The 27579-nt window shown below is 48.4% G+C and overlaps 1 protein-coding gene across 2 annotated transcripts; it reads right to left on the reverse strand.

Moving 5' to 3' along the window:
- Positions 1 to 549: 549 nt before the first annotated feature.
- AIDA (axin interactor, dorsalization associated) lies at positions 550 to 27333 on the reverse strand. Of its 2 annotated transcripts, XM_040430479.1 has the most exons (11): positions 27044 to 27333; positions 22927 to 22996; positions 16970 to 17023; positions 15416 to 15470; positions 15038 to 15101; positions 12575 to 12684; positions 11035 to 11046; positions 9207 to 9329; positions 7090 to 7212; positions 5141 to 5258; positions 550 to 943 (listed from the first exon to the last, which is right to left on the reverse strand). In XM_040430479.1, the coding sequence occupies exons 1-11, from the start codon at positions 27148 to 27150 to the stop codon at positions 847 to 849; spliced, it is 933 nt and encodes a 310-aa protein (XP_040286413.1). In that variant the 5' UTR covers positions 27151 to 27333; the 3' UTR covers positions 550 to 846. The 2 variants fall into 2 exon arrangements, with proteins under 2 accessions (XP_040286413.1, XP_040286414.1); XM_040430480.1 differs by lacking the exon at positions 11035 to 11046.
- Positions 27334 to 27579: the final 246 nt, after the last annotated feature.

Raw genomic sequence — 27579 nt, forward strand, 5'->3', positions numbered from 1 at the left:
CTAAAAAAAAAAAGTGGCCAACCCCTTTAAGAGTGGAGTCAGTGACCACCGTTCCTGCAAATCTGTCTATCTAAATCCACCGATCACTCAACAAACAAGTGAAACGCTCATTCATCGAGTGATCCTGTTGTTCGTGCAGACACTCCAATTCTTTTTTCTGGGCGGCACAATGATTCTGTATGGGGGTGAGCGATCGCTCGTCCTCATACAGTGAAGGACATCGCAGTCTCCTTCACTGAGCGAGCAGCTGACTGTCAGAAAAGACAGTCGATATAAAATTACAGCCAGAAAAAAAAAACAACCATAACAAAATCCAATATAAAACATTTCACACAAAAATAAGGATAAATATCCAAGTCTGAAAAAAAAAAAAAGTCTGGAATATGAGTTACAAATCGCTTTATAAGGGGAATGTGATCAGAAACAAAACATGAGGAAAATTATAAGTGGATGCAAAAAAAAAAAAAAAAAAAATGTACAAAACTGTAAATCTTCAAGTCTGTAAAACATAATTTTTTTTTTTCAATTTTGAAGAGCGAAGTCTCAGTATAAAATTCAGGATTTTTTTTTTTCAATGGCAATTATTTTAGTTATGATGCGGAAACGGGGGATTAAAACAACAAACAACCCACTGCTGCCGGTGGAGGCTCTGGCCGCAGCGTGTGATGAGTTATATACAGAAGTGAACCGGTCACCAAAGTTCTATTGTGGGCAGATGGCTGGGGTCCTGTGGGCTCTTATTGCTGTGGGACGTCACGCTGCAGGGTTGGCACCAGTACGTCCTGGAGGAGCGCGACCCGCGAGAGACACTTCTATGGGGTAGAGAGGTGGAAGACGGCAGAGTGGTCAGTCCTTGTGCAATGTCTGGTGTAAATGGAGATACAGTGGCTTCTTGGTTAGCAGCTGCAGTTTCTTCCGTTTAAAGTCTGTCGGTTTCTTGTAGCTGCGATTAAAGGGGGAAAAACAAAAATCTGTTATATTTTTTATTAAGTGCCGATTGTCCTGGTATAGTGCAACAGCGCCACCAGGGCCATCTTTTTACACATTATTTCAAAATTGCAAAACATGTCATAAATTAGCAATTTCTGTTATATTAAAGAAGGGATCGGCAAAAACGCTTCCGTTTCTGATAATACAACCGTCATGAACGGATCTGGTTGTATTATCTTTAAAATAGCAAGGACGGATCCGGCATGAACACCTTTAAAAAGTCAATGGGGGATGGATCCGTTTTTTTTATTGTGTCCGCTGCGGTTTGCTCTCCGCTACGGGAACACAACCAAACGGAACGGAACGCATTTTGGAGCGTTCCGTTCTCTGTTCAGTTATGTTTTGTCCCCATTGACAATGAATGTAGACAAAACGGAAGCGTTTTTCTCCAATATTAAGATCAATACTGGAAAAAGTTAAATGCAAGTGTGAAAGTCGCTTTAGTTAGGTAGATCTCCCGATTGTGGAGAGAGAACTTTGTACTGTTCTTACTGCAGTACAGGATTCAGACAGAGGCCCCGGGTGCCCAAAGAGCTTCTCTGCCACATAAAATGACAATACTAATATTGTATGTAATTTTTAGGGAGTTAGGAAAAAGTAATCTTCCCTGTAGGTGGTCCAGTGACCCTAACTACAACGTACTGTACACAACTCATGAGCTATAGCCCAAGATATTGAAAATGACTGTAAAATAGGTGGTCAGTGAGTCATGTTGTAAAAATAGGATTTTTTTGTGCTTTCCTGTAAAATCCTTTTCTCGCTGATTCATTGGGGGACACAGAAGACCATGGGTATAGCTGCTGCCACTAGGAGGCGACACTAAGAAAAAAAAAGTGTTATCTCCTCCTCTCAGCTACACCCCTCCTGCAGACACTGAGCTAATCAGTTTGTACAAAAGCAGTAGGAGAAGCCAGGAAGAAAGATGGAGATGGGTCAGAACCAAGAACCAGAAGGACCCATCTAGGAGAACCAGCAATGTACATACGGGGGGGGTAGCGGTGTCCTCCAATAAACTCAGCGAGAAAAGGATTTTACATGTAAGAACAAAAAATCCTATTTTCGTGCTCGTATCACTGGGGGACACAGAAGACCATGGGACGTTAAAGAGCAGTACCATGGGGAGGGAACAAGACCAGAACGAATTCCAAGGCTGGTCATAAGGCCCCGCACAGAAATGCAGGGGAAAGACACACCAGGAACCCTGAAAAGGGACAGGAAGACCCATTCCCTGGAAGGCTGGCCAGAGAGCGGATGAATACGCAGAGGCTCCGGATGGGCAGAAGAGAGAACAGCTTAGGGAATATAAATCACGGCTTAGGAGACTTCAGAAGAAGTGGAGAGCACACAGAATATCCACAAGATAGACAAGAATGAGGACATGTCGGTCACCAGAAGCAACGGAGCGATTGTGGAAGATACAGGAGAGAAATACATAGCCTGGATCCAGAAGACTGCTAAGGAGTGATGCCCATGGATCAAAACCCCAGGAAGAAAAAAAACACAGTGGAATACCGATTGGCCCTTGATATCCAGACGCCATTTTCAGTTCGTCTTCTTCCAAAAACTGCAGATGTGACAAAACTTGCCCCCATGGGGAAAGAAGTAGGGATGCCCGAAGGCAAAGGACCCACACACCATACCAGACTGCCAGAAGAGAAGAACACTCCAGCGGGACCATGACGAACAAGTGAGGGCTAGAGAACCTGGAAGTCAGGCATGATAATAACCCACAAGAAAAAAAATTCTTGAGGGAGTGAAGAAACCCAAAGGGAACAAGGCAGTGGAACCAACCTAAAAAAAAGTGTCATCCGGGATCACAAACGTCCCCTTCAGACCTACGGGCCAAGGGGGTTTCTTCATAAGAATGTTCCCCCAGGAAAACACCAATGTGGTAAGCAGAGGCACGTAGAGGAGGACCTTAAGAGAGGAGAGAAGCTGTCTGATACTCCATGGAAGGCTGCCTGAACTGGCAGACCTAATCGGAAGCTGCAGACAGGAACTAGAGATAGGAAAAATACTGAGCCAGGAAGGAAGTGTGGACTCCGAATGCCACAAAGCCCTAAAAAAATAAACTGGTAACAGAACCAACACCACCCGTGCAGGCAACCCACAGCAGAAAGAGGGCATAGGAGAACCCAATGGCTATAAATAGAGATGAGCAAATCGACTTCGGATGAAACATCTGAAGTAGATTTGCATAAAACTTTGCTTCAATACTGTACGGAGCGAGCGCATACCCAAACTCCACACGGAGAGAACGCTGATGCTGTCAGCGTAGTAGATTGTAGAGGCAATGCGGTACCTGTAAAGGGAACAAGGCGCTAAGCCAGCGATATAGAAATCGGTAGGTTATACCAGGAACAGAAAACGTTTTAATGCCCGGCAGAAGTGAGCAAACCCCTCAGCCGCAGCGTGTCATGGCAGAACATAAGCAAAGTGCCCCCTGTGGGAGAAGGAAATGTAGACACGATCACAACTACAACTAGCGAGAAGGCACCATGCCTAGAAGGAGGAATGCTGTGTAGATACCGCTGGAATGCCAGGGCCGATACTCCACATGGAGAAAGGGGATGTGGAGAAAACCATGAATGTAGTGTCCCCCGCCCATGCGTCATGTAAGCCGCAGTTGAAGGATGAACACGAAAATTCCCCCTGGGAAGGGTTCACGAAGTAGTAGCCAACGGAATCGGAGTAGCCAGAATATCTATGGCGAAAGCAACAACTATGGCCTCTAGGGTCAGAGGAGAGACTCCACCTGAAAATGAGGACAACAGCAATAGCCACCAAGAATTGGTGCTGGCGCAGAAGGAAGAAAACTGGCAATCAGAGCAGACGTTCCACCTACAGGAGTGTGAACGCCGGGCGTGCCAATGACAATCAACCAAATCATATTGCCCCTCACGGGGACTCAAGGCACGAGGAAAGGTATGAGGTATGCCAACGGTCTGTTAGAAGCTGCCATGTAGGCGCCAGACACCAATCCAAACTAAGACTACCTGAGGAAGGGGGTAGTGTGAAGCAATCACAGTATCCAACAGTAGTGGCAAAATACCACCTATAACGGGGGATAAGGCGACTGTAGGTACCGTGTCTAGCCAATAAGCCACCCATGGAACGGGATGCCATGCGACAAATAACAAATGAGAGTAGTCGCAGTATACAATGTTGAAGCAATTACAAGAAAGAAGGATAGTGTAATAGAAGGAACAGTTTCCAGTGGTAGTGGAATTACTCCACTGACGGAAAGAGGGGAACCGAAAAGATGTACAGGGTCCACTGGTAGTGCAAGCACTACTGGTTGTGCAACTACTCAGTCAATGGGGGTAGGGTAATGCTACAGGATCTCTAACACGCGATTGTGGTGCAAATAATCCCCCAATAGAAGGGGGAAGACGACAGGACAGAGGATATACAGTATGCTGGGGGGGGGCAGCAGGGGAGGTAGGTAATATACTTACCTAGACGGTTTCTGCCCACCCTGATTCCAGCAGTGTCACCTTCCTCAGTGTGCTGCCCCTTGGGGAGGTCGTCTACACTGGTAACAGGGGGGACTTCTGGAACTAGCAGATAAGGTGACACTGTAGCTGGTGGGCAACAGCGGATTTGAGATCCACTGTTCTTCCTTGTTTTCCAGAGGTGGGGAACGAGCAGCGGGCTTGAGGACCCACTGGTCTCCCCCCTCAAGTGTGGGGAAAACAGGTGGTTAGAGCCCACCTGTAGCCCGGACCTGAAAAATAAAACAAAAAGGAAAAAATTTTGGCAGACCTGCAGAAAAAATGTCTGCCTCCTACAGACACTAAGCTAAAACTGAATAGCTCAGTGTCTGCAGGAGGGGTGTAGCTGAGAGGAGGAGCTAACACTTTTTTTTTGCTTAGTGTCGCCTCCTAGTGGCAGCAGCTATACCCATGGTCTTCTGTGTCCCCCAATGATACGGGCAAGAGAAAAACTTTACATTACTTATCCTGTACTGATCCTGAGTTACATCCTGTATTATACTCCAGAGCTGCACTCTCTATTCTGCTGGTGGAGTCACTGTGTACATATATTACTACTCCTGTACTGATCCTGAGTTACATTTTACTCCCCTCGGCTCCGCTATCCTATCTGGGTCTTATACCCTGTACACACTAGCAGTATGGGGGTCACTTACAGTTCTATTACTATCTGGCCTGATTTGATTTCATCCATTTCCATGAAGGCAAAACACTTTGTGCTTGTAAAACGCTTCTTCGGCTTGTAGTGCTTGAACTCGAAAAAAATTGCGGCCCCTGAAAACCAAAACACAAGAGGTTAATGAACCTAAAGGGGCAAAATCATTCCATCTTCTGAATGATCTCCACACACGTATTCAGTGCCTTGTATTAACTTTGTCTGCCTAATAAATGCCATTGGCTGAAGGGACAACCCCTTTAAGAGGTGCTCCTTTAAAGCGGTTGTCCAGGTTCAGAGCTGAACCCGGACATACCTCCATTTTCACCCCGGCAGCCCCCCTGACTTGAGCATCGGAGCAGTTCATGATCCGATGCTCTCCTTTGCCCTGCGCTAAATCGCACAGGACAAAGGCATTTTTTTGAGATCCGGTGACGTATCGGGGCTCTCCATGGGCCTGCCAGGAACCCAGGTGATGTCAACTGCACTGATAGGCGGGATTTAGCGCTGCCCTAGCCAGTAAAACGGCTAGGGCAGCCCTAAAGCACGCCCATCAGAGCCGGTGACGTCACCTGGGTTCCTGGCAGGCCCATGAAGAGCCCCGATACGTCACCGGATCTCAAAAAATGCCTTTGCCCTGTGCGATTTATTGAAAACAAAAGAGCCTGTGCCCTGCGCGATTTAGCGCAGGGCAAGGCAGCGCATCGGAGCATGAGATGCTCTGATGCTAGCCTTAGGGGGGCTGCCTGGGTGAAAATAAGGGTATGTCCGCGTTCAGCTCTGAACCCGGACAACCCCTTAAATAGAAGAGTAAAATTAAGGGGAAAAAATGATGCAACTTTGCAAACGGAAAAATCTCCCGTTTTGTGTGCACAGCTCCCATTCAGATCTGTAGGTTTCCATGGTTACAAACCACTGTTATCTGCTCCTGCAGTCATGTCTTCGGCCTTATCGCTTTTCTATGGTGCGTAGATTAGCATGAAGGTATGGACTCCAGAACAGACTACACGGGCTTTGTTTGTAGTCTGTAACCATGGAGACATATAGGTCTGCATGGGGCCTGTACACACAAAATGGGAGATTTTTCTAAAGACCGTTCGCAAGGTTGCATAATTTTTTTTTTTTTATTCTACTAACTGAGCACCTCTTAAAGAGGACCTCTCACTGCTCCTGACATGCCTGTTTTAATAGCTTCATGCATTCCCCATGTTATAACAATTCTGGAACATCTATTCTTATGTCTCTATGTTGTGCCGTTCCTTTATTATTTCTACTAGAAGTTATGAATTAATTGCTAGCAGTCTGCAGTAAGGGTACAGAGGGGTGGTGACAAGTTGGGGGGGGGGGGTGTACCTGCACAGTCTGAAAACAGCAGCACTGATTGGATAGAGAGAGTCTGTGCAGGTATACACCCCCTGTGCCATTACTGCAGACTGCTAGCAATTCATCCATAACTTCTAGCAGGAATAATAAAGGAACGGCACAACACAGAGCCATAAGAATAGATGCTACGGAATTGTTATTACATGGGGAATGCATGAAGCTATTAAAACTGGCATGTCAGGAGCGGCAAGAGGTCCTCTTTAAAGGGGTTGTCTCACTTCAGCAAATGGCTCTACCCCCACTCTCTCCATTTGAATGCAGTGATCCGTTTTGACTGAGACATTGAAAGGGTTAAATGGCAGAAATTAGCATCCTCCTAACTTTACAGCCATTGCTCCGTTCCCGATTGCTCAGGCATGCTGACAGTTTCCACGTGATCAGTGCAACCAGCACGTTCGTTACAATGTGGCAACTGCGTGCTACTCACGACACGAATGCTCGCCATCTTTCCTCAGTCTTTTCATCATTTCTTTCTGACGCACAAGGACAACCCCCATCCTCCTGCGCAGCTCCCTGATCACAGCTGCTCTTCCGCTCGTGGGAGGCATCGCTGGCTTTATGGCTCACCTTTCGTAAGTTTTTCAACATGCTTCTGGATTTCAATTTCAACATTAAAATGCACGTATGTGTCCTCCTTCCTGGCCGCCATGGGCGTGTCCTGAACGGGCGTCAAATCAATGCCGTTAAGATCTGGAAAAAAAAAAAAAAAGCAATAAAGTTAAATAGAAAAGAAAAAAAAAATGGTTTCCACTTATTTCTCTGCTCTAATCTTCTATTGTTGATGGGAATAGCATCTATGTCGACTATTGCTTGCTTTGAAGGCGGGAAATAAGCGGAGCTGCCGTCATAGCATAGAACAGGAAAGTCATAATAAGATGCACCAGCTTCAACTACCCTACTTGGTGATGGTTTCCATGGCATAACCTTTGCACCATACTATAAAGAACTGTAAAATAACTAAATAGGTTAAGATATATAATGAGGATTTATAGGCCATGTGAATCAAAAGGTGAAGGTTTGCTGTAAACAGCTTGAAAAATTAAAGCAAACGTCCACTTTTTACCATCATGTCATTTATTTTTTGGGGTCAAACATTTTGTCCTCATTACATTTCTTAATATATCTTTATAGAGGCCTTAGCTCCGTTTATCTGACACAGAGCTCCAAATAAACCCCTGCATAAACAAAACGTGAAAAGATAAAAATCTAGCTTCCTGTGGCCACCACTAGGGGGAGCTCACTATATGATGTGTTCACTCTCCAGACTGTATACAGTAAAGCTCCCCCTGGTGGCAGCCAGAATAGTATCATATAACTATACAGGGGACTTGGGGCTGTGTATTAGAAAAACAGAGCTCTGATCCTAACGATATCGCCTTTGAGGCTGGGTTCAGACCTGAGCGTTTTACAGCGCGTTCCTACGCGCTGTAAAACGCTCAACAGGCAAGAACCAATGTTTCCCTATGGGCATGGTTCTCACCTGAGCGTTTCACAGCGCGTACGATCGCGCTGTAAAACGCCCGACGCCCCAAGAAGTACAGGAGCTTCTTTGGGGCGTCTTGTCGCGCGTTCCCGTACATAGACTGACGGGAAATCGCGACAATGGGCGTTCGCTTGTTCCGGAGCCGCGTCTGTAAACGCGCATAAAATCGCGCATACAGAGCGCTCCATCCCGTACGCTCAGGTCTGAACGCAGCGTAAAAGAAAAAGCTGGCGCTCAAGGATCAGGCATGGACTTTAAGGGAGATGTAAAGGCTGCAGATTTCCATCCCAAGCACTTCTTGTTGTGTATTTCGTGCAGACCTGATCTTATCGGTCAAGCATGTCCAGGCTCGGACTGTACATAAATGCGTTACCGTCTCTTTAAGAATGTCAATTGAAAATATATATATATATATATATATATATATATATATATATATATAATAAAAAAAGCCTAAGCTGGGGAGTAGAGGTTATGCAATGCATTGCTCCAGCAGCACGTGGTGTCAATCTGAATCCAAAGGTGTGGAGCAGTGAGCTCGCCAGATGACGAGATCGAGAGAAAATCTTCTGACAGCAGCTGTGGAGCTTGGACTGGGAGGGCAGGATTCCCAGAAAGGGCAGCCATGTTATAGCGCTCCCGAAGGGATGGAGGGAGAGTAGAATAAACGGCAGAACATAGTATTACAGAACAGGCTGGGGCGCTGCAGACGCTGAGATATTATAATACAGGCCCCGAAAGATTCGTAATTTAAAGGGGTTCTACAGTTATTTTAAAGTGATGATCTATCCTCTGATCGGCGGGGGTCCGACACCCGGGATAGCTGTTTGAGAAGGCAGCGGCGCTGGCATTGAATGAAGTTGGGGGTCGAGCATGCACACTACCACTCCATTCAGACTCCGTGGGACTGAGGGAAAGGGTACAGCGCCTGGCCGTCTCAGCTAGTGCCATGAGAATGAATGGAGCTGGGAGTCGGGCAGAGGAGACCATGCTCATACTGATCTAATCTAAGATCTTGGCGCCCCCTGCTGGAAAAACATATTCTCATTCATTTTTATTTTTTTTAAAACCCTGAAGATATGGATTCAAGAGGAGAGCAGATATATGTGTAATACCTCATACGTCATAGCTCCCTATACAATAACAGTCCATGCGGCCTCCCATACACAGACCACATGTGTGATGTCACCGGACCGCTCACCCTTCACGCTGACCGTCATGTAGGGGTCAATACACTGACCAGCATCCTTCAAACCAATTTTCTCAATTCTGATGGTGAGGAGGGTCATGCCAGGCTCGGAGGGCAGTCTGGGCAGGAGAGTTCCTGGGATAGTAAGAGAGAAAAGTTTAAGATTTCTGTAGGAAATTATTATTAGGTGATAGGGTATGAAGCATTTACATCTTCACATGACTGCGAGGCGCTTACCGTCTACCAACCCCCTGCCCAAACAGGCATGCAAAAAATAAACACAACCATCAGAAAGTGAATTCTTAGTATTTATTTTGCGAGACAGGATATTTGCAGTTTTTACATTGGCCACTAGATGTCAGCACAACAAAGCCCTCATTGTAGAAAAACCTAACCTTGCTTTACAGCCTACAGTGAAATGGCCACTAGCAGGCTAAAGGTTTAAAGGGGGTTTTCTATGAACATACATGGCCATTGAAGGGTCCACCAGTCAACACTTTGGACCTTATATTCTGCTAATGCAAAATATCAAAACCAAGTTAAGCAACTTTCATACTGAAAAGCAGAGGACGACTGAAGCGGATGATTACCTAAGCTAAACTGGTGATGTCACCATCTACAATTACGGACTGATGTCATTCATAGTGTACCCTCAACGTGCCAAAATCAAAATTCTGTCTGCCTGCAACCACCACCAGGGGGAGCTCATCGCTTATGAATTTATCCAGATCCCATAGAACTTCATGATAAATCTGTCTTCAGTAAACTCCCTCTAGTGGCGACTGCAGACAAGCAGAATTTTGTCATTTTATAGGGTATTTTGGTAACAGGTTACGGTATCTTCTATCCAATGGGGGAATAACTTCGATTGGTGGGATCATGAATGCGCAGGTCCAGTTTCTCCCATTTGAATGGAGTAATGGTTAAGCATGCGCACCACTGCCCCATACACAGTCTATAGGACTGCAGAGATGGCCTAGCACGGCGCTCGCTATCTCCGCCAGTCCCACAAACAAGAATGGAGAGGGAGCGCACATTTGACCATAGATCCAGTAAAACCATGTACTTGTGGTCCGACTGCTGGGTCCTCCCACTAAGGGTACTTTCACACTTGCGGCAGGACGGATCCGACATGCTGTTCACCGTGTCGGATCCGTCCTGCGGCTGTTTCGCCGTGCCCCCGGGCCGCCGCTCCGTCCCCATTGACTATAATGGGGACGGGGGCGGAGCTCCGGCGCAGCACGGCTTAAGGCCGCCGGACTAAAATTACTGCATGTCAGGTTTTTTAGTCAGGCGGCCTTCTCTGTGCACAGCCGTGCTGCGCCGGAGCTCCGCCCCCGTCCCCATTATAGTCAATGGGGACGGAGCGGCGGCCCGGGGGCACGGCGAAACAGCCGCAGGACGGATCCGACATGGTGAACAGCATGTCGGATCCGTCCTGCCGCAAGTGTGAAAGTAGCCTAAGAGCGTACTGCCTCACCATTTAAAATCTATGGGACTGCCGGCAATAGCGAGCGCTGTACTCAGATATCCCCAGCAGGCCCATAGAGAATGGAAGACATGGGACCCCGTTCTCGTATGTGGTCGGACGCCCACTAATCTAGCAATGGAATACTCCTTCGGAATTTGGAGTAAAAAAACAGTGCTCCGATGCTGATGAAGATATACTGTGAACCTAATTAACCTAATTAGAAATCATGTTTATGGCGGAGTTACACTTTAATCAATTTATTTGATTAAAGAGAGGCTTAAACCACCAATCTAGACCGCCTTGTCCAGAGCACACATGCTGGGGGGGTTAAACAAGCAAAATAAAATAAAAAGCGTAATGTGTCCATACCTTGGATGGCTCCTTTAATGGGCGGGACACATGCAAATGAAGAGGCCATGCGGGTGATAGGCGGCGCCAAACACAACGATGGGAGCACAACCACAGAAACGAGCAGGAGACAGAAACACAAGGAGGCAGATGGATCAGAACAGGCGGCATGACAGGAATACATGGCGTTACACGTCACGAGCTGTGAACCCTCCAAACGTGGTGACCCCCCGAAATACGCCATACACAGGCAGCCACGGCTACCCCCCGTAATAATGTCCCACTGCCGTAAAACACATACTTGTATCGGTACTAGGTCACACCTTCAGACCCCACTCATCTAGGGTTGGGCGATATCAAATATTCAGACGATAACGATATATATCGCAATAAATACCCGTTTAGAAGAAAAAAACACAAGGAGACCTTATACTGTATGGGGGGCAGCCACAAGGAGACGTTATACTGTATGGGGGGCAGCCACAAGGAGACATTATACTGTATGGGGGCAGCCACAAGGAGACGTTATACTGTATGGGGGGCAGCCACAAGGAGACCTTATACTGTATGGGGGCAGCCACAAGGAGACGTTATACTGTATGGGGTCAGCCACAAGGGAGACGTTATACTGTATGGGGTCAGCCACAAGGGAGACGTTATACTGTATGGGGTCAGCCACAAGGGAGACGTTATACTGTATGGGGGGCAGCCACAAGGGGACGTTATACTGTATGGGGTCAGCCACAAGGAGACGTTATACTGTATGGGGTCAGCCACAAGGAGACGTTATACTGTATGGGGGGCAGCCACAAGGAGACGTTATACTGTATGGGGGGCAGCCACAAGGAGACGTTACACTGTATGGGGGCGGCCACAAGGAGACGTTATACTGTATGGGGGCAGCTACAAGGAGACGTTATACTGTATGGGGGCAGCCACAAGGAGACATTATACTGTATGGGGGCAGCTACAAGGAGACGTTATACTGTATGGGGGCAGCTACAAGGAGACGTTATACTGTATGGGGGCAGCCACAAGGGGACGTTATACTGTATGGGGGCAGCCACAAGGGGACGTTATACTGTATGGGGGCAGCCACAAGGAGACGTTATACTGTATGGGGGCCACAAGGAGATATATGAGGGCAGCCACAAGGAGACGCTATACTGTATGGGGGCCACAAGGAGACGTTATACTGTATGGGGGCAGCTACAAGGAGACGTTATACTGTATGGGGGCAGCCACAAGGGGACGTTATACTGTATGGGGGCAGCCACAAGGGGACGTTATACTGTATGGGGGCAGCCACAAGGGGACGTTATACTGTATGGGGGCAGCCACAAGGAGACGTTATACTGTATGGGGGCCACAAGGAGATATATGAGGGCAGCCACAAGGAGACGCTATACTGTATGGGGGCCACAAGGAGATATATGAGGGCAGCCACAAGGAGACATTATACTTTATGATCGACGTTGCCCGCCCCCCCCCCCCTTCCCACTAAGAACCCCAGAGACGTCACCATGCAGGGCTCTGCTGGACCTAGACAACACATCCTTACCAGGTACTCGAGCAGGGATAGAGTCCGCAGAGCCGACCCCAGCGCCTCCTTCCTCTTCCTCCTCCTCCTCCACTTCTAAATTCTCTTCTTCTCCTGGAGCTAAAATCCTCCTACGGAGCAGAATTATAAAATAAAAAAAATAAAAAAATAATATCAGTACAGAGCTGCACTTCTTACAGCGCCGGTCTGCAATATTAGCGCCCAGTACGCAGGTGGGCATTTCTAGTGTGAGGGGGCGCCACCGCTTGTGCACTAAACCCAGAGGCAGCATAACATGGAATAGGTGAGAAAAGAGCAGCGGAGAGCCAACGTATACTTATGTGCAGGTGGGTGACCAGGTGACTGCAGAGAGTCCTCCCCCATTTCCAAAACGGCTGCAGATTTTTGTGTGGTTCCAGTAGAAAGAGCAGCTCTGGAGCACAAACTGTAGCTCGAATTAGTACTGTGCAGACCGAGGGAAGAGGAGCCCTCGGCAAATGTAAAGCCACTGTATACCCAGTGGGGGAGGAAGGTTAATACAGGGGCTACACAGCACCATGTTGGATCCGCATCCGTTTAGCGGTCCGCAAATGACCGATCCGCAAAATATGGATGCGGTCCATCTGCACCCCGCACTTTTCGCGGTCCCCATTGTAAAAATGCCTATTCTTGTCTGCAAAACTGATAAGACTATGACTTGTTCTACAATGTATGGCGCACGGAGGTGGACGGCACACGGAAGACATCAGTGTTGTGTCCGCAATTTATGGGTCCACGGGCGAACCTCGAAAAATCAAGATGGGACCAAAAACATGGTTGTGTGAATGTCATGTTACTAGCCAAATGGTGTGTATACTTTTGCATCTGGTCATTTTACAGTTCTTTGGCATCAAAATGAATAGAAAACTGAAAATCTACAGCATCTAAGCAGATATATATGTTTCCATGGTGACGGACTAATATAATTTTTTTTTATATATATATATATATATATATATATACGTGTCACAGCGCCCCCTACTGTCTGTATGTAACTAAGACGACTGCAGTGACGGCCAGATCAGACTACACGGGGGTTTGTTTGTAGACTGTTACCATGGCGACGCATAGGAGCTGCATACACAAGGATTTTTGTAATCAGAATAAAGATCAGTAAAACCGCTCTAATTCTTGTAAGAAGAGATGAAGGCGGTTGGGGATCACATGGAGGGGGACGCCGGGGGAACAGACGGTGACGGACAGTCTCTGTGGAAGCGTCGCTGGTGACGTCGGGGCAGAAGATAATACGGATCACTTCTTACATGTATCAGCTTAATCAGCGGAAGGAAAAAAAAAAACACAAGGGGAATGTGATCCGATGACAGATGGGCAGCCGTAATCCACGCTGGGGTCTAAATAGGTCACCCACTGTACAGGCTGAAGATCAAGGCGCACCTGTCAGGCTCCGTTCACACTACTGCTGGTCTTAACCCTTTAAAGCAGGATGCTGTCCAGGTACACGGGGGCTCCACAGCCTGCAACGCTGTTGTGAAACTACAAATCCCAGCATGCTTCAGTCACTTCTATGGGAGTTCTAAGAACGGGTGTGCCTGCCGGGAGCTGTAGCGTCACAACGAGTTCTGCAGGCTGCTGACCCCTGGTGTGCACCAATACGGAGATACTGCGAAACATGGCAGGCGCAGAATCCAAAGGGTGGAACATTTTTAATAAGATCCGAATACAAAGATTATTTTATCCCAAAATATATCTAAATCGATGATCAAAAAAAAAAAAAAAGGTCTCAGAAGGTGTCCATTAAAGAGCATTTATTAGCAGTTAATAAACCAGGCATGCTGGCTGGTAGGGTTGATCCTGCTGAGTGAAACAACCTCTCTCTGGTTTAAATCTGTGGCCCTGTTTTTGAGAAATGTGTGTTTTATTGCATATGCTAATAAGGCCTTCAGCGCACTGAGGGGTGGGCCTAGCCCCTCGGAGCACTGCTTCACCTCTGCCTTCCCCCCCTTGGCCACTCCCCCTCCCGTGCATGCGCCGCTGATCCTTCAATAGGCGCATGCCATACTTTTTTGCATAATTTGCAACATTTTCTTACCACATTTCACAGATGGCGCGAGAAAGGGTGGTACTTAGTAGGTTGGGGGTGTGGCCTTCCGCCAGATTTACTAAAATTTACACCAGAAACTACAGCTGAAATCTATGCCTGTTCATCGCTGGAGTAGATTTCAAAATCCGCAGCATGGTGGATAGCATGAAGAGGCCGGGTCTCATAGGGAAACTGACGCATTTCGCGCCAATGGGCTTTTAGACTATATGTTATGCCAGTCTAAGCGTATCTGCCCGGCGGGTCTAATTCTCGGACGGATCTACAGGAGAACAAAGTGAAAACCTGCGACGAACCCATGGCGGACATACGGTCTTGTAAAAAAATGGGGCTGCAGCCCATAAGCCAACAGGTCACCACTCACGGATACCGGAGTCTGCACCCACCTTAAAGAAACAGGTTGAACATCAAAGGGGAATTCTTTATTGTATGTCAGGAGGTTGTCCAGTACTAGAGGGTGAGAGAACAGAAAGAGTTAAGGGAAATCGAAAAAAAAACCACTGCATCAGGGGGCGGTCTGATCTATGCAAAATGATTTTTTTACATGCGATTACCAGATAAAAGGAATTTCACTGTAATATATGCATCTCCCGACCCGAAAATGGACGGAGCTTTGCAAAACTAATCATGCCTCCAAATTGAGCATCACAGGGCAGGATCAGGAAGGCCCGGGAGTATGAACCTGAGAAGACCGCCACTGCCCCCCTTCACAGAAATGGTCGGTGGTGACAACGACGCTGGGGGCGCTTCTGGGAGACACTCACTTGGTTCTAGTTTCTTGATGTCCTCCAGCTTGAATCCTTCTTGAGACTGTGTGGACTGCAGAGAGGACAGAGAAAGGGTTAATGGATCAGTGACACATCCCTGCTGCAGTCACACAAACGCCGAAGACCCCCCCCCCTCCCCGCAAAAGCCAACGTCACCCAAAAATCTATAGACGTCCTGCAGGGTCACCAAAATACCCAAAACGTGAACGCGGCTAATCAAAAAGTCAGATTTCAGCTGAGGTATGGCGGCTTCCGGAAAGGATGACTGATGCGATGTCCCGGTCCCCCATGACGACTATTTCAAGTCACATATCTCCATGACTGATACCAGATGCAGCACTGATTCTGGGGGACTACTGGTATGGCGGGCCACGGGGAGGTCCGGACATCAGCTATAACACTACAATAATACACTCCGTGCCCAGCACAATATTGGCTTTTCCTGGAGCCCACACCCTTCAAGCTGTGATTGAGGTTACACTGGGGGCCATTCATTCAGGGCCTGCGGTGGTGGCCTGCGGCCAGGCATCTGTCAGTGAATAGAGGCTGTCAGCCAGGAAGAAACCACTCCGTCAATGTATACACGGTTCAGCTCCACTTAGGCCTCCGCCCGGACCAGAGCCACTACGACCTTGGTCCTGATGCACCTGACGTTTATGGCTTCCTAATTCAAATGGATATCAAAAAGGGAGGGGAACGTCACTACAGAGACCGTCAAAGCAACCTATTTCTAAAAGGGGTTGTGTCATCTGGGACTTTGACTTTGGTGGCAGCATGTCCTAGCAATATGCCATCAGATAGGTGCGGGTCCCTCCAGATCTCTAAAACAGGTCGCACCGGAGTTCTAGAAAGAGCCAAGCTCGGCTATTTTCGGAAGTCCTATAGAAATTTACGGAGAGAGCACCGCACAAGCATGGCCACTGCTCTGTTCACTTCTATGGGACCGCTGGAAATAGCAGAGCCAGCACTCGACTATGGAGAGCGCACCGGAGCCATGCACGCACAGCTGCTCTCCGCTCACTTCAGGAGTCCCGTTCTGGAGACCCGCCTCTATCTGATATTGGTGGCATGTCCTAGCGATATGTCGCCAATGCCTCAGATGAGTTAACCCCTTTAAGACAAAGCCATGTGACATAACGGCACTATGAATAGAACTTCCCTGGGGCCTGGTCACTGCAGTCACAGAGCTCCAAATACTTCACATAGAGTACAACAGACTTGTAACTGGCTGCAGCCACCACTAGAGGGAGCTCACGAGACTCCTAGTGCAAGCTCCCACTGAACTCAATAGAGCTGCATAAATCTCTGGACATTGAGATCCCCCCTAGTGGCAGCTGCAGGCAGTCAAAACAGTCACCTTGGAAGGGGTTGTCCAAGCAAAATAAAAAATGTATGCAAAAAATACCCACCAAAAATAAAAAATCACCTTTTGAAAGCCCTGCCGTTCTAGTGTGACCACTGCAGTCAATCACTGGTCCCAGCAGTCTCGTGTGCAAGGTCAGAGCAAAATAAATAAAATTAAAAAACGGACTGTGCAGACATAAGACCTACCTGCAGGGCGGCGCCGCGCAGCTCTAGGCATGTTGAAATTTTTCCAATTGTTTTCTGCAAAAAAAAAAAAAAAAAAAAAAAAAACTGATTAGAAATATCTAGAGTGTCGTCATTCAGCTGTACACAGTCTATACATGTCTCCGCTCTAACACGCTGCCATATATCATCTGATGTGGACCCGACGCCCCTCACAGAAAATCAGAGGCAGATAATTGGAAAGAGAGAAATATGAATGCAGCTTTGGATGTGACTGGAGGCCAGGACTGAGATTTATCATGTTCTATGACATCCAAAAGTAAAGTCACATTTTCAGGATTTCATGGTCGCGGACAGCTGCAGACCACCCTTATCCGAGGAGGGGTTGGATGGCTAAAATCCAGACTGTATCCTGTCGGCTGGCCGTAGACATCAGATCTTTCAGCGTTCACGTAAATTTCTTGACAGGATGGAGATAAGCGACTGACGGACACCTATGCTGCCGCTTATCCCAAAAGAAGGGTTCAAACCCAACCCCACGACCAGGCGCAGTACGTAGAGAGAGCAGGAAAAAACACGGATGCGTTTTTTTTTTTTTTTGTAGAGGCCTATGAAGCATCTTATCAAAGGGAATCGGCGAAATCACACTCTCAGCTCTGCTACTCCGCTTAGTCTGATTAATACCAGGTTACAGGGTGGACGGGCAGATCTGGAGCAACATTAACCCTTCATGTGCCTGCAGAAAAGACAGAAACCGATCCAAATACCCAGGTAAAAACCACTGTAAGAGGCCGGGGCAGAAAAAGCAAATGCCCCATGACAACTCTGCTGGTGGGTGCAACTGTGCCCTCCACCCCAAAAGGTGAAGATGAGGACTAGAAGAAAGGAGCCCCCCCCCCCCCACCCCCCCACCTCCCCACCTTGCACCTCATACAGGGGTCCTGCTCTCTGCTGTGAAGAGGATACATTGTATCCCGGGTAGACAATGCTGGACTCCAGACTGATACATTGTAGCAGCAGCTGCTGATGTGTTTAGCTCTCAGAGCATTGCCTACAGGACAGCAGCAGCGACCAGACTGGGGGAGGGGGTCCTGCCCATGTATATAACATGGATGTATACAGGCGCACCGGGTCCGCGCTCAAATGTGGAGAGGACGTCTCGCTTCATGAGGCTGGGTGCGGCCGCTACTCAGGACACCGATGAATAATGCCTGCTGGGGGCCTGCCAAGATGTGATCCACTTTCCATATACATTCGTCTCAAACAAATCTCCAAATCCCTGAAAAGTCATAAAGGCTCGGAGCTCTCGTGGTGTGCGGAGAAATGCTGCGTGTAAGAGTTCACGAGAGCGGTGAAAGCGCTTAGAAAGGGAGTGCGAGGGTTTAGGAACTTCCTCCAGACGCAACTTATCGGGGGCGTCCGATCTCATACAGACGGGGTCTATGGCCCTAACTATCACTAATAACTACAGGGGCGTAGCTAGGGGGCAAACAGGGCACGTGCCACAGGCGGCATTAGGACTGAGGGCAGGGAGGCGCCGGCCAGGCAGAACCAGGACTATGTGCCGGCTGTGTCCCCTGTGCTGGAGGGTTAGTGGTATGTTCCACTGGATGGTTCTGCAGTCTCCTCTCTGTGTTGGGCATGGCTGGTCGGGCCCTTGCATGCTGTGCTCCCCGAGCCCAACATGGAATGGCCCCCTGATCATTAGCTGCGCGCCGGCGGGAGGACCAGGCCCGAGCTGCGCGCCGGCGGGAGGACCAGGCCCGAGCTGCGCGCAGAGCAGAGGCTCACACATGAGCTGCGCGCAGAGCAGAGGCTCACACATGAGCTGCGCGCAGAGCAGAGGCTCACACATGAGCTGCGCGCAGAGCAGAGGCTCACACATGAGCTGCGCGCAGAGCAGAGGCTCACACATGAGCTGCGCGCAGAGCAGAGGCTCACACATGAGCTGCGCGCAGAGCAGAGGCTCACACATGAGCTGCGCGCAGAGCAGAGGCTCACACATGAGCTGCGCGCAGAGCAGAGGCTCACACATGAGCTGCGCGCAGAGCAGAGGCTCACACATGAGCTGCGCGCAGAGCAGAGGCTCACACATGAGCTGCGCGCAGAGCAGAGGCTCACACATGAGCTGCGCGCAGAGCAGAGGCTCACACATGAGCTGCGCGCAGAGCAGAGGCTCACACATGAGCTGCGCGCAGAGCAGAGGCTCACACATGAGCTGCGCGCAGAGCAGAGGCTCACACATGAGCGCGCGCAGAGCAGAGGCTCACACATGAGCCGCGCGCAGAGCAGAGGCTCACACATGAGCCGCGCGCAGAGCAGAGGCTCACACATGAGCCGCGCGCAGAGCAGAGGCTCACACATGAGCCGCGCGCAGAGCAGAGGCTCACACATGAGCCGCGCGCAGAGCAGAGGCTCACACATGAGCCGCGCGCAGAGCAGAGGCTCACACATGAGCCGCGCGCAGAGCAGAGGCTCACACATGAGCCGCGCGCAGAGCAGAGGCTCACACATGAGCCGCGCGCAGAGCAGAGGCTCACACATGAGCCGCGCGCAGAGCAGAGGCTCACACATGAGCTGCGCGCAGAGCAGAGGCTCACACATGAGCTGCGCGCAGAGCAGAGGCTCACACATGAGCTGCGCATAGAGCAGAGGCTCACACATGAGCTGCGCATAGAGCAGAGGCTCACACATGAGCTGCGCGCAGAGCAGAGGTTAACATGTTGTCCAGGCATACGAACCCATCTGAACTGACACTGGGCATGAAGAAAGGTAACCACAAACTGGGTCATACAATTGCCGGCGCAACCATTTGCCGTACCGAACATTGCCCTGCCTTCATGTATGTAGGAGGAGCTATCAGTCATCTGAGGGTAGTCCACACCTGATCACACCACTGGTCGCGAGTAGAAAATGTCACAGAGCATGCCCCCAACACCTTCACAAGTCAATGAGTTAACGTAAAAACTGATAATATCTCTTTAAAATTTTAGGAAATCAGGACTTGCATTTTCCAAGTGATGTCTGATACTGTAATAAGAGTGATAATGTTCCCAAAGACGTGGGCGGCCGGATGACACCAGGACGAGTGGTCATGCTATAAATCTCACTTATCCTCAGGTTTCCTATGGACAACTGCATGTAACACAGAAACCAGAACCATATGTCCCTCACACACAATCTGCAGGTGTCAGTCAAGTCCTGGCCTCCTGACAAAGCATCTATCAGAGGCTCAGCAAGGGCCCGACCCTCAGGAGCCCGTGGGCCCGTCAAAGCCCCTAGAGGAATTATTACTTGATGTGTCTTTCCTGTCTAAGTCCTTTCAGGGTCTGAGATAATCTTTCAAGAATGTTAAATTGTCTTCTCGTCCTATCGCTACACGAGGAGACCTAAATAAGATGCAGGCTTGATATTAGTAATGTCTTGGCGGAGAAGATCCCCCTCCCCCAACACTGTTCTCTACCTAATCTCACAAGATGTAGAAGAAGAAAAAGAAGACCGTCCCCGGGAGATGAGACAGAAAATGTCTGACCCGCAGGGCAGTGAAAGTCTGATGGACACCTGATGAGCCTACAGGAGAAAAGCCACAAGCCTACACCGAAATCATACTACTGATATCATACTGACACAAAGGTCATCACCTACACGGTATAATTCCAGTATTATATCATACAGGCAGTATTATAGGAGTTCTATTCCTGTACATAGGAGCAGTATTATAGGAGTTATATTATTGTACATAGGAGCAGTATTATAGGAGTTATATTCTTGTACATAGGAGCAGTATTATAGTAGTTATATTCTTGTACATAGGAGGCAGTATTATAGTAGTTATATTCTTGTACATAGGAGCAGTATTATAGTAGTTATAGTCTTGTACATAGGAGGCAGTATTATAGTAGTTATAGTCTTGTACATAGGAGGCAGTATTATAGTAGTTATATTCTTGTACATAGGAGCAGTATTATAGTAGTTATATTCTTGTACATAGGAGCAGTATTATAGTAGTTATAGTCTTGTACATAGGAGCAGTATTATAGTAGTTATATTCTTGTACATAGGAGCAGTATTATAGTAGTTATATTCTTGTACATAGGAGCAGTATTATAGTAGTTATATTCTTGTACATTGGAGGCAGTATTATAGCAGTTATATTCTTGTACATAGGGGGTAGTATTATAGTAGTTATATTCTTGTACATAGGAGCAGTATTATAGTAGTTATATTCTTGTACATAGGAGCAGTATTATAGTAGTTATATTCTTGTACATAGGAGGCAGTATTATAGTAGTTATATTCTTGTACATAGAGGCAGTATTATAGTAGTTATATTCTTGTACATAGGAGGCAGTATTATAGTAGTTATATTATTGTACATAGGAGGCAGTATTATAGTAGTTATATTCTTGTACATAGGAGACAGTATTATAGTAGTTATATTCTTGTACATAGGAGCAGTATTATAGTAGTTATATTCTTGTACATAGGGGCAGTATTATAGTAGTTATATTCTTGTACATAGGAGCAGTATTATAGTAGTTATATTCTTGCATATAGGAGCAGTATTATAGTAGTTATATTCTTGTACATAGGAGCAGTATTATAGTAGTTATATTCTTGTACATAGGAGCAGTATTATAGTAGTTATATTCTTGTACATTGGAGGCAGTATTATAGTAGTTATATTCTTGTGCATAGGAGCAGTATTATAGTAGTTATATTCTTGTACATAGGAGCAGTATTATAGTAGTTATATTCTTGTACATAGGAGCAGTATTATAGTAGTTATATTCTTGTACATAGGAGGCAGTATTATAGTAGATATATTCTTGTGCATAGGAGGCAGTATTATAGTAGTTATATTCTTGTACATAGGAGCAGTATTATAGTAGTTATATTCTTGTACATAGGAGCAGTATTATAGTAGTTATATTCTTGTACATAGGAGCAGTATTATAGTAGTTAAATTCTTGCACATAGGAGCAGTATTATAGTAGTTCTATTCTTGTAACTCACAGTGTAAATTCTCTATCAGTTTGTCTTTGGAGTGTGGAAGGTACAGGAAGAACATGACTCCATGCATATGTTGCCCTTGGTCATATCTGAACCCAGGACAGCGTGCTGTAAGGTAAGAGCCTTAATCGCTGAGCCATTCAGTGGTAGTTTTGGTAAAGACATTCAAAAAAAAAAAAACTCTCAGTCTAGCTGTTGAATACTCTTGAAAAGAAAAAAGTTCCCAGAAATCAGAACATAAAATGTTGTCCTCAGAATCTCAGTAGTGCAGCCTCGGGCTGTGGGCCTGCAACGTCTTACAATCACATTTCACCATAAAGGCAAGTTATTGGGAAACAGTTTTCACATTTTTAAATGGCTACGATTTATGCACACTGAGAACGACCACAGTTAAAGGGGTATTCCGGTTACTGTATATTAAGTTATCCCCTATCCATGGCCTTGGGGATAACTATTATCCTATCGCTGGGACCCCCACTGATCACAAGAATGGGGGGCCCTGCAGGGCTCCCATTGTCGTGATGGGTGGGGGTCCCAGCTGTGGATAGGGGATAACCTAAAGTAATCAGAATACCCCTTTAAAGAGGTCGTCCCATCTTGGACATTGGGGGCATATTGCTAAACGCACAGAGCATGTGTGGAGAGACCCATAGAAGTGAATGGAGCGGTGGCCGCGAAGGGGCTTCCCATTCGTTTCAATGGGACTTCAGAAAATAGCCGAGTGCTCTCCCATAGAAAAGAATAGAGGGTGGCCGCGGATGCACGGTGTACCCTCCGTCACTTTGCGGGACTCTCACCTATTAGACATTGGGGTCATATCACTAGCAATATGGGCCACATTGTCCTAGATGGTACAACCCCTTTAATATAACCAGAATACCCCTTTAAGGGTAGTTTCACTGGCAGTTTGGAGGGGATAATTTCGGATAATAATACCACGTTGATGACAGACATAAAACCATCTGTGCCTTCTGGTCCTCGGTGAAGTCAGACGAGTTGGCCGGCGTCTGCGCTTCCTTCTGTAACTGCCGGGCTAATCTATAAAGACACAAAGGCACCCGTGTGACCAGATTTTCAGTGACAGGGCAGTATTCAGTAACCAGCTCCAAGTCTATGGACGCCCCCTGCGCTCTGCCCTCCCAAGAATGTATGACATTAGAGCCTCATTTGTCAAAATGGAGACAAAAAACAGGCCTCGTCGCCCATAGCAACCAATCACAGAGCAGCTTTCTTTTCTCCAAAGCAGTTTAAGAAATGAAAGCTGCATCGTGATTGGTTGCTATGGGTGACGAGGCCTGCTTTCCTGTCCCCGTTATAGACTCTGACTGGACGGATTTCACCTCGTTTTCCGTCACTTTTCGAGTCAGGAAAGCTTTACTTAACGACACGCAATTGACGCAATTTTCGAAGCCACGCCCACATTTCCTTCATGACACAGGCGGGCCGTATTGACGTCAGAAAACCCTGTTTGGTCGACTTGTTTTATCAAGAAGCTAGAACCAGTGGGTGACAATTAAAATGGCGGTACTTCTCCGTTCACACAGGGGGAGATTTATCAAAAATGGTGCAAAGGAAAACTGGCTTAGTTGCCCATAGCAACCAATCAGATTCCACCTTTCAAAGCTCCTTTGGAAAATGAAAGGGACGAAGCCGATTGGTTGCTATGGCAACTAAACCAGTTTTCGTAGCACCTGATCCATACAATACAACCAATATGGCCGCCCTTACAGCTCCCACTTGGATTGCCACCCAGCTTTCCCCAAATCAGATAGCTCCCTGGAACGAGTTTTTACACAAGATGACTCAAGGGTTCCAACATGGCCGCTCTTCGCGCACTCACACAGCTTGCCGCCACCCGACTTTGCCATAGACAGACATACCTAAGCCAAAGACTGTCTCATATAATCGCCCTCTCTTTTTTGAAATTATCTGCTGCAGTAATGACAGCGGATCTCGCTAACGGCTTCGTAGATGAAGCACCGATAGCTGTGCGCGCGCTGTCCCTTTAAGAGTGATTCAGCGGTGGCTAGTGGCTGCATAGCAGGGATGTAGTGTGAAAACACGCTGCCCATCTGTGTGTGGATTTCATCTCTTATTCACATCCTGTTGAAAGTCTCCACCCGAAAACAGCCAGAGAGCCTGGGTGGGAACCTGAGCAAATAATCCTGCAACTGACAGGACTTCAGAGGCTGGAGGAAATGGCTGCGCAGATAGAGTGTTACTGTGTGCAGAGCGGAGAGAGCGCTGCCAGCAACGCAGGGAGCTGATCAATGGCCGCCAATGAGTAACAGGATCAGACAAGTCTGCCATTCAGAAGCCCGGGAGAGCTGGGTGGTCGTCCCTGTGGGAGCGGAGAAGAATTTGGGAAAATTTGGGTGGACAAAATAATAGCGGTTACCAATACCCAGTGACAGGGCGGTGGGGAGAATGGAGAGTCAGGAATCTGGGAAAGCTGGGTGAGAGCTGTAATGAGACATACTGATTGATTAGCCTGAGCCATGTCTGTATTATGGCAGGACAGACATGACCAATCAATCCTACAAGAAGCACCGCACCCCCTGACCCAGTGACTGGGACCCTTCAATGGTTATTATCCACGGGCCAAACAACGCTCGTTCCTAACCCATGGCTCGTGTAAATATGGCGGCGATCAACTCGTTCATCAGCCGATCACAGGCCTGATAATCAGTGTGGTCAGCAACGCATCCCTAAGCAGGAAGATGTGCTGCAACAATGTGCAAACTGTATGGGGGAACGAATGATCGCACTTACGATCATTCATCCTCCATACAGTCTGCATCAACACATGTAAAAGGCTGTTTAATTAAGCCACTAGCATCGAACGGTGCTCGTTCCAGACTGAAATCGCCCTAATCCTCATGGTCACGTGATGGACACAGGTGAAAGGCTCGTCACAGTAGACTCCGCTCCTGATAACTAACGAACCGCGTACCTGTGTGCCCATCACGTGACCAGCGCAGATCCAATAATGAAGGTTCTCATTCACTGACAGTAAGCAGATGGTTTGCTAAGAGCCATTAAGAGCAACCAACGAAATGGAGTTGTTCATGACCAAGTATCAGCGGGCACCGGCAGGGCTTTACCTGCTCCTTCCTGACCTCCTGCTGGTCCAAGCTTCCAGAAAACACTGCACAGGTGAGTGACTTCTAATAAAAAGGTAGGTGTGTCCTAGCATTCATTACAGTATCACTGCTTCATGTCAGCGGGAAGCAGGATTAATTACATGGGAGAGTCAGTGATCCCCCCGCCCCCCCCTCGGAAACCAGTATATACCCCATAAATCACACCAGTACACATACAGAAGTGGAGGGCGAGGGTAATAACTGGTACCCAGAGGCACTGGGACTAAGGAGGGGGCACAATATCATAAATATGGTGCAGGTAACCCCCAAAGTGCCTCTGTACCCCAGATGTTACACTGTATACATATACAATAGGGGGAGGGAAACCTCTGGGGGGGGGGGGGGGGGGGGGGGGAACCTCTGTACCCCAGAAATTACACTGTATACATATAGAATTGGGAAAGGGGGGGATAACCTCTGTACCCCAGACGTTACATAGTATACATATAGAATGGGGGGGGGCGAGGACCTCTGTACCCCAGAAATTACACTGTATACATGCAGAATGGGGGGGGGGGATATCAGGGTTGAGCGAATCGGTATTATCTGTATCCAAACCCGGTTAATTTAACAACGTTGTTAAAATCTCATCTCCGTCTTACTGTAAAATGTATGTCCTCCGCGGAGGTCTTTCCGAAGTTTCTGCAAATATCGCGAGTCGTACTTTATGTCGCCTCTATCACACGTCAGTTCGTTTATTGGCAGAAATTACTATAGCAAAATACGAAGCTGATCGCGGCTTCATTAGAGAGGCACGAAGGCGAGTATTTTCCTACAGTAATTTATGCCAATAGATGAACCGACGTGTGATAGAGGCGACATAAAGTACGACTCGCGATATTTGCAGAAACTTTGGAAAGACCTCCGCGGAGGACATACATTTTAAGACGGAGATGAGATTTTTTACGTTTTTAAATTAATCGGGTTCGGATGCAGCAATACAAATCCCATTCGCTCAACTCTAGAAGGAAGGACCCAGAGGTATATGGAACAGTAAGGATGGGGGAGGGGGTCTCCCCCTGCGGACAGGGAGTATTAGGGAGGGGTCTCTCTCTGCAGTGACACCTGTGGACAGGCAGTATTGGGGAGGGGTCTCCCCCTGCAGTGACACCTGCAGACAGGCAGTATTGGGGAGGGGTCTCCCCCTGCAGTGACACCTGCAGACAGGCAGTATTGGGGAGGGGTCTCCCCCTGCAGTGACACCTGCGGACAGGGAGTATTGGGGGAGGGGTCTCCCCCTGCAGTGACACCTGTGGACAGGGAGTATTGGGGAAGGGTCTCCCCCTGCAGTGACTCCTGCGGACAGGCAGTATTGGGGAGGGGTCTCCCCCTGCAGTGACACCTGCGGACCGGGAGTATTGGGGAGGGGTCTCCCCCTGCAGTGACACCTGTGGACAGGGAGTATTGGGGAAGGGTCTCCCCCTGCAGTGACTCCTGCGGACAGGCAGTATTGGGGAGGGGTCTCCCCCTGCAGTGACACCTGCGGACCGGGAGTATTGGGGAGGGGTCTCCCCCTGCAGTGACACCTGTGGACAGGGAGTATTGGGGAAGGGTCTCCCCCTGCAGTGACACCTGTGGACAGGGAGTATTGGGGAAGGGTCTCCCCCTGCAGTGACACCTGTGGACAGGGAGTATTGGGGAAGGGTCTCCCCCTGCAGTGACACCTGCAGACAGGCAGTATTGGGGAGGGGTCTCCCCCTGCAGTGACACCTGCAGACAGGGAGTATTGGGGAGGGGTCTCTCTCTGCAGTGACACCTGTGGACAGGCAGTATTGGGGAGGGGTCTCCCCCTGCAGTGACACCTGCAGACAGGCAGTATTGGGGAGGGGTCTCCCCCTGCAGTGACACCTGCAGACAGGCAGTATTGGGGAGGGGTCTCCCCCCTGCAGTGACACCTGCGGACCGGCAGGCGGCGCCCCCCGGCAGCACTGTCTCCACTTACATCTGATACTCATCTATGGCCTCCACCAGTTGCCCCCACGAGTCGAAGTCCGTGCCCTTCCTGAAGCTTGCGTTCCACTTCTGCAGGGTCTTGCTCAGGTCGCTCATGGCTGGGGCAGGACACACCCAGCCCGCCAGGGACTAGCTCGCCACCACTCAGCTGTGCATCGTCCAGGAAAGGTACAGACGTCCCGGGACCGGTCCCGCCGCTGCCTGCTGCTGATGCTCTCGCTGCCCCTCCTCCGCGGCCAAGCCCATCACATCGAGAGACAGGAAGCTCCACCGCCCATCCCCAGCCCTTCCCGTCCCTAAGCCAAGCCTCGCTGTCATCACTAGCCCCGCCTCTCTTACCTCTCCTGGTATTCTTATTGGCTGAGCTTATAGAACACGCCTACTGCCTATGGAACCTTTCCCCAAGCCGCATGGTTACCCTGACAACCGACGGAGCTTGGTTCCCCTGCGCATGCGCTGACCCTTGGCCGACTGGGGTATGACGTCATGGTAATCCGGAGGGGCGATTCTTTTCGAATGATTGAC

This window comes from Bufo bufo, chromosome 4 (genome assembly GCF_905171765.1).
Source record: "Bufo bufo chromosome 4, aBufBuf1.1, whole genome shotgun sequence".
Lineage (NCBI taxonomy): Eukaryota > Metazoa > Chordata > Amphibia > Anura > Bufonidae > Bufo > Bufo bufo.